The 6,754-nt window shown below is 65.6% G+C and overlaps 2 protein-coding genes across 2 annotated transcripts in view; both read right to left on the bottom strand.

The window, feature by feature from the left end:
* The window catches only part of LOC311201354 (interferon-induced 35 kDa protein-like), a 3,702-nt gene extending 2,325 nt beyond the window's left edge, over window positions 1-1,377 (bottom strand). Inside the window, exons 1-3 of the mRNA XM_084275734.1 lie at window positions 1,267-1,377; window positions 1,053-1,148; window positions 260-418 (exon numbers count right to left, since the gene is read on the bottom strand). Of these exons, the coding sequence (XP_084131860.1) occupies window positions 260-418; window positions 1,053-1,148; window positions 1,267-1,281 (270 nt within the window). The 5' untranslated portion in view covers window positions 1,282-1,377. The remainder of the gene's footprint in view (window positions 1-259; window positions 419-1,052; window positions 1,149-1,266) is intronic.
* A 1,972-nt stretch (window positions 1,378-3,349) lies between these two features.
* Window positions 3,350-6,358, bottom strand: RPL27 (ribosomal protein L27). Its single transcript, XM_084275665.1, has 5 exons — window positions 6,283-6,358; window positions 6,100-6,182; window positions 5,247-5,416; window positions 4,282-4,392; window positions 3,350-3,429 (listed from the first exon to the last, which is right to left on the bottom strand). Exons 2-5 carry the CDS (start codon window positions 6,178-6,180, stop codon window positions 3,381-3,383), a joined length of 411 nt encoding a protein of 136 aa, XP_084131791.1. The 5' UTR covers window positions 6,181-6,182; window positions 6,283-6,358; the 3' UTR covers window positions 3,350-3,380.
* Window positions 6,359-6,754: the final 396 nt, after the last annotated feature.

The raw sequence follows: 6,754 nt of genomic DNA, 5'->3' as shown, positions 1-6,754 counted from the left end.
AGCGGGCGGTGAGGGACCCGGCAGGGTGCCTGGGGCTGCAGCACACGCTCTGTTCTAAGCAGGGCACCGTTCTCAGACCTGGCTCCACACACACGGCTCTTCTGCTCCAGGCTGCCCTGGCTCTTCCCCTTGGGTTACAGCCAGACCCCGTGAAACCTCGGCCACAGGCAGAGCCAGCTGAGCTCAGAGCTGAGCAACGCAGCCCCACCACCCCCTGCCACCCCTCCCAGCCCCAGACAAACTCCCCCTGACCACCAACCTGGCGGGGTTTGTCTCCATCTCTGCCTAACGACATCTGTTCGAGGTTTATATGGAGGAGCTTGTGGACTTCTCTCCACAGCTCTTGTGTCTGTTGCTTGATGGTTTCAGTGGCCAAATGTAGCTCTGTGCAGTTTTGCTCCAGGGCCCCACAAAGCCCCTGTGAGAGGGACATGAGACAGCGAGACCCTGCAGACACCGGGCACCGGCACCCACTGTGCCCCTGGGGACAGAGCCGAGCTGCTCCCTGCCTGGAGCACGGGTCCTCCCACAGGCTCCCGTGACTGTGGGATCCCCTGCAAGCCCCCATAACTGCGGGACACCCCCCATCCCCCGCAGGCTCCTGTGACTGTGGGACCCCCCCCCTCCAGAGGCTCCCATGACCATGGGACACCCCCCCCCCAAGACTCCCGTAACCGTGGGACCCCGGCAAGCCCCATAACTGCAGGACACCCCCCACCCCCTGCAGGCTCCTGTGACTGTGGGACCCCCCCCTCCAGAGGCTCCCATGACCATGGGACACCCCCCTCCCCTAAGACTCCCGTGACCGTGGGACCCCCTCCACAGGCTCCTGTGACCGTGAGACCCCCTCCACAGGCTCCCGTGGCTGTGGGACTCCCCCTCCACAAGCTCCCATAACCGTGGGACCCCCCACCCACAGCCTCTCGTGCCCGTGGGACCCCCCGCTGGCTCCTTGACCATGGGCTTCCCCCCCCCCAAGACTCCCGTGACCATGGGACATCCCCCCCCAGCCCCCCGCAGAGTCCCGTGACCGTGACCCCCCCCGGCCGCACCTTGCAGCGCTCGATCTCCTGCCGCATTCGCTCGGGGGTCTCCTCCGCGGAGCCGCCCTCCGAGGCCCCGGGCGAGGGCAGCTGGATGAAGGAGTCCTAAAGGCGGAACGGGCGCTCAGCAACGCCGCTGGCCTGACCCCTGTCCCGGCCCCTGTCCCGGTCCCGGCCCCGGCCCCGGTCCCGGCCCCGCTCCCCGCGGGGCGCCGCCGCTCACCTGTTCCGAATCCATCCCGGGCGGCGGAACGGCCCCCGGGGGGGGACGGGGGGGGTAAGGGGAGCGCTGCCCTGCCCGAGCCCCGGGGCCGCGCTGCCGGTGGCTCCCGCCGCCTCCTCCCGCCCGCCGCTTTCGGTTTCGGTTTGGTGGCCCCGCCCCGCCCGGTCCCGGCCCAGCCAGTGCGGGGGGGCAGCGCGGAACCGGGACCCCGAACACCCCGGAACCGGGATCCCGAGCAGCTCCCGGCCCGGCCCCAAACCCGCTGCAATCCCTTCCCCTCCTGCCCCACACAGACACCTCCCGTGGAGCGTCCAGCTTCGTAGGGGGCACCCCAACCTTCAGAGCACCCCCAGCTCTGATGGAGCACCCCCCCAGCCTTGAATGGAGCACCCCCCCAGCCTTGACAGAGCACCCCAACCTTCTATGGAGCACCCAGGTTCAATGGAGCATCCCAAGCCTTCAATGCAAAGCCCACCCACCTTCAGAATCATAGAATTGTAGGGGTTGGAAGGGGCCTCCAGAGCTCATGGGGTCCAACCCCCTGCCAAAGCAGCTCCCTAGGACAGGGCACACAGGTCGGTGTCCAGACGGGGCTGGAATCTCTCCAGAGAAGGAGACTCCACACCCCCTGGGCAGCCTGTCCCAGGGCTCCCTCACCCTCACTGGGGAAAAGTTCTTCCCCATGTTGGTGTGGAACTCCCTGTGCTCCAACTTGCAGCCATTGCCCCTTGTCCTGTCCCCACAGACACTGAGAAGGGGCTGCCCATTTCCCCCTGCATCCCATCCTTCAGATATTGATAAACATTCATAAGGTCCCCCCTTAGTCTTCTTCTCTCCAGGCTGAACAGCCCCAGCTCCCTCAGCCTTTCCTCCCAGGGGAGATGCTCCAGGCCCTTCAGCATCTCTGTCCCTCCTCTGGACTCTCTCCAGGAGATCCCTGTCTGATCCCAGGGAGCCCAGAACTGGACACAACACTCCAGTGGGGCCTGAGCAGGGCAGAGCAGAGGGGGAGGATCCCCTCCTGTCACCTGCTGCCCACACTCCTCCTGATGTCCCCAGGATCCCATTGTCTCTCTCAGACCCCAGGGCACACTGCTGGCTTATGGCCACCCTGTCACCCACCAGGACCCCCAGCTCCTTCTCCACTGAGCTCCTCTCCAGCAGGTCATCCCCAGCCTGTCCTGATTCCAGTGGTTATTCCTTCCCAGGTGCCAGACTCTCCACTTGCTTTTGCTGAACCCCATCTGGTCTCTCCCTGCCCAGCTCTCCAGCCTGTCCAGGTCTCTCTGGATGGCAGCGCAGTGTCCTGTGTGTCAGCCACTCCTCCCAGCTTGCGATCATCGGGTATTTGCTGAGGGTGGATGCTGTTCCCTCATCAAGGTCATTGATGAAGATATTAAACAGGACTGGACCCAACACCGAGCCCTGGAGAACACCACTAGTCACAGGTCTCCAGTCAGATTCTGCTCCACTGATCAGCACCCTCTGGGCTCAGTCCCACTGCCAGTTCTCAACCCACCTCACTGTCCACTCATCTATCCCGTGCTCTCTCAGCTTTGCTATCAGGATGAACGGAGCACCCCAACCTCCAGTGGAGCACCCAGCTTCAGTGGAACACCCCAACCTCCAATGGAGCCTCCACCTTCCATGGTGCACCCCAAGAAGCTGCCACCCCTGGGCAGCAGGAAGGGGGGCAGTTGCACAACAAAGGTTTGCCAGTGTAAGCAGGACTGGAACACCCGCTGCACAAGCCCCCTGCACAGGGCTGTTTGCCAGCCAGAGACCCAGGAGACACAGGCAGCTGAGCTGCCCACCCATCATCTTTCCCCCCACCCCAGGGACTGCCAGTTCTGGGAAGGAGAAGGTTTGCAGCAGGGGCAGGAAGGGGAACGAGCAGCCTCAGCCCCAGGGCAGGTGCCCAAGGACCGTCTCACAGGGACCACCAGTTCACCCACTCTACAACACTCCAGTGATGCTCTCAAGTACACCTGGACTCCAGCAGCTTTTCCAACACATGGAGCAGGAGTGGCCCCAGCACAGAGCACATGGCCCAGGGTGGGGGGTTTTGTACAACAGAACAAAGTGGTTTTAATAAACATTTATTGACACAACCTTTAGAAGCGCAGCTTCTGGAAGAACCATTTATTCTTGCCAGTCTTGTACCTGAAAGAGGAGGAACACAAAGGTGAGAGAACGTTCTGTACCAGCAACAGGATGACCCACAGAGCTGTCCACGTCCTCCCAGGGGGTGTGGAGTCTCCTTCTCTGGAGAGATTCCAGCCCCATCTGGACACCAACCTGTGTGACCTGTCCTAGGGAGCTGCTTTGGCAGGGGGTTGGACCCCATGAGCTCTGGGGGTCCCTTCCAACCCCTGTGATTCTGTGAACTAAACCTGCTTTAAACTCCCCCTGCTCAGGGAAGCAAATGTCACTTCCACATTTCCCTGTGAAGGCCACCAGCACTGTGGTGGTTTCCACCCCAAAGGACAAGGCAGCTGCCTGGAGATGCCCCCACAGAACAACCTGGGATCACAGGCAGAAACCAGCCAGCCCCCCAGGCTGCCCACCAGACACCCCGTGTCCCACCGTGGCCATGCAGCTCCTCCCACCACAGAGAACTGGGAAGAAGGACCGTTAACCCAGAGCACTCTTGGCAAAAGCCTCAGCCCTGCCCTGTTCCCAGTAAGCCCAGCAACAGACAGCGGGTGAACTGGTGTGTGTGATGCCCAGAGATCATCCTCTGGCACCGGAAGGCACCGCTTGTGCCAGCACAGAGCTGCAGCAGCACCATGACCACCAGCCCAAGTCTACAGCAGCTGGCAAACTGTTGCCTGTGTTCACCCACAGCCACACACAGAAGGGGAGGAGGACACAGCACACAGCCAAACCCCACATCCGAGGACGCTGGGCTGGATGTGTTCAACCTGGGGCTCGCCCAGGCTGTGGCACCACCACACTGAGCTCTTACCCTGAGAGGGGCACCGGCCCCACCGACGAGACGAGCCCCCCACTCACCTCTCCTCAAACTTCACCTTGGCCTCGCGCCGCGCTTTGCGCTTCAGCGCGGGGTCCCTGAACACGTCCTTGTTGACCACGGTCTTGTCCAGAGGGATATCGACTGAGTATCTGGGCAGGAGAGAGCAGAGAGCTGGGAAACAGCCACAGCACAGGGGGCAAACCCAGCGGGCAGCCTGAGCCTGCTGGTGCCAGTCTGGGAGCTCTGAAACCTTCTCAGCTCAGGGAATCACCCAACAGCTACAGCACCCAGAGGTGTTTGACTCTGCCCAGAGAGCAGCAGCAACACCCAGCACCGTGTATTGGGCAGCCAGAACCAGCAGCTCTCAGCCTGGAGAGAGCCAGCCTGAGAGGGGATCTGATCAATGTTTATCAATATCTGAAGGGTGGGACACAGGGGGAAATGGGCAGCCCCTTCTCAGTGTCTGTGGGGACAGGACAAGGGGCGATGGCTGCAAGTTGGAGCACAGGGAGTTCCACAGCAACATGGGGAAGAACTTTTCCCCAGTGAGGGTGAGGGAGCCCTGGGACAGGCTGCCCAGGGGCTGTGGAGGCTCCTTCTCTGGAGAGATTCCAGACCCGTCTGGACACCGCCCTCTGTGACCTGTCCTGGGGAGCTGCTTTGGCAGGGGATTGGACCCCATGAGCTCTGCAGGTCCCTTCCAACCCCTCCAGCTCTGTGACTCTGAGCTCTGCAGGGACAGCCAGAAATGCCCCTGGGCCACAGCAGCTCTGCCAGCACCCCACACCCCCACAACCATTCCAGGGGGGCTCACCCGCTGTCCCCCCAGGATCACAAGGAAAGGGAGAGTGGCTGAAGGAAGAGCCAGCTGCCTTTCTGCACAGCACCACCCTCAGCCTCACCACCCCCCTCCACGTCCCCACAACCAAGAACCTCACTGACTGCCAGAGCTCACTGCAGGGGCAGCTGCTGGGGGCTGGCAGCACCGGGCAGCCCCACTCACCGGGTGGGCATCAGGTGGTTGTAGTTATAGACCTTGACAAAGGACTTGATCTTGGACCTCTTGGCGATCTTCTTCTTGCCCATGGCGGCGGTGACCTTGCGGGGGTAGCGGTCGATGCCCGCCACCAGCGCGTGGCTGTACGGCCGGTCCGAGGTGCCGTCGTCGATGTTCTGCAACACAGCGAGCGCGGCCGGCGATGGCACCGCGGGCATCAGCCGCCCAAGGCCCTCGGGAGCCGCTCGGGCACCTCCGGCGGGAGTGCTCCCAGCTGGCGGCTGCTCTGCGGGGCTGCCAGTGGCAGCGGCAACGCGCCCGACACAGCCCCGGCCCCAGCCCTCAGCCGCGGTCCTCCCGGCCCCGGCCCAGCTCAGCCCCAGCGGCTCAGCCCCCCGCCCCAGCCCCGACCCCGGCGGCTCGGTCCCCCCGGCCCAGCCCAGCCCTGACCCCGGCTACATCGGCTCAGCCCCGACCCCAGCCGCTCAGCCCCGGTCCTCCCGGCCCAGCCCCAGCCCCTGCCCCAGCGCAGCCCAGCCCCGACCCCGGCCACACCGGCTCAGCCCCGGCGGCTCGGCCCCCCCGACCCAGCCCCTGCGACTCAGCTCCGGCCCGGCCCGGCCCAGCCCCGGCCCCAGCGGCTCAGCCCCGGCCCCAGCGGCTCAGTGCCCCCGGCCCAGCTCGGCCCAGACCCAGCCCCGACCCCAGCAGCTCAGCCCCGGCCTGTCCCAGCCCCCGCAGCTCAGCCCCGGCCCGTCCCAGCCCCAGCGGCCCAATCCCGACCCCAGCCCCGGCCTGTCCCAGCCCCAGCAGCTCAGCCCCGGCCCCGCCGGCTCGGTGGCCCCGGCCCCGCGCTCACCTTCACGATGACGGCCTTGCGGCCCGAGTAGCGCCCGGCCAGCACCAGCACCACCTTCCCCGGCTTCATGAACTTCCCCATCCCTGCGGAGACACCGCGCGGCGGTCACGGCCGGTTCCCCCCGCGCCCCGGCCCCGCTGCCCCGCGGATGGCGGCGGATGGCGCGGCCGGGCCCGCACTCACCGAGGCTCCGCGGCGATGGCGCCCAGGCCGGAAAAGGAAGCGGCCGCCGAGCTCCCGACCTTTCCCCCGCGTGGCGTTTGCGTCACATCCGCTCCGGCCGCCAGGGGCGCACGCGTAGGGGACGCCGCGGTTGCCAGGCAACGAGCGGCGGGGCCGGGTGACGGCTCCCAGCCAGCCCCATCCCCCAATCCTCCCGCCACGGCCCCTTCCCCACCATCCTTCCCCCCGACCCCGGCCAGGCGCCCCCAGCCTCCCCCCCCCCGCCAGCCCCGGCCAGACCCCAATCGCCCCATCCTCCCCCTCCTCATCCTTCCCCTCCCCAACGCCCCCCCCCCCCCCCCAGCCCCGATCCCAGCCTGCTCTCACCCCCTCATCCTCACCCTCCTCCATTCCCCAGCCCCCTCATCCTCTCCCCTCACCCCCCAATCTCAGCCAGCCCCTAGCCCCCTTATCCCTCACCCCGATCCCAGCC

Source organism: Gallinula chloropus, assembly GCF_964237585.1.
Source record: "Gallinula chloropus genome assembly, chromosome: 26".
Lineage (NCBI taxonomy): Eukaryota > Metazoa > Chordata > Aves > Gruiformes > Rallidae > Gallinula > Gallinula chloropus.
Note: the sequence above shows the minus strand (reverse complement) of the source record. Positions and strands in the feature narration are given on the sequence as shown.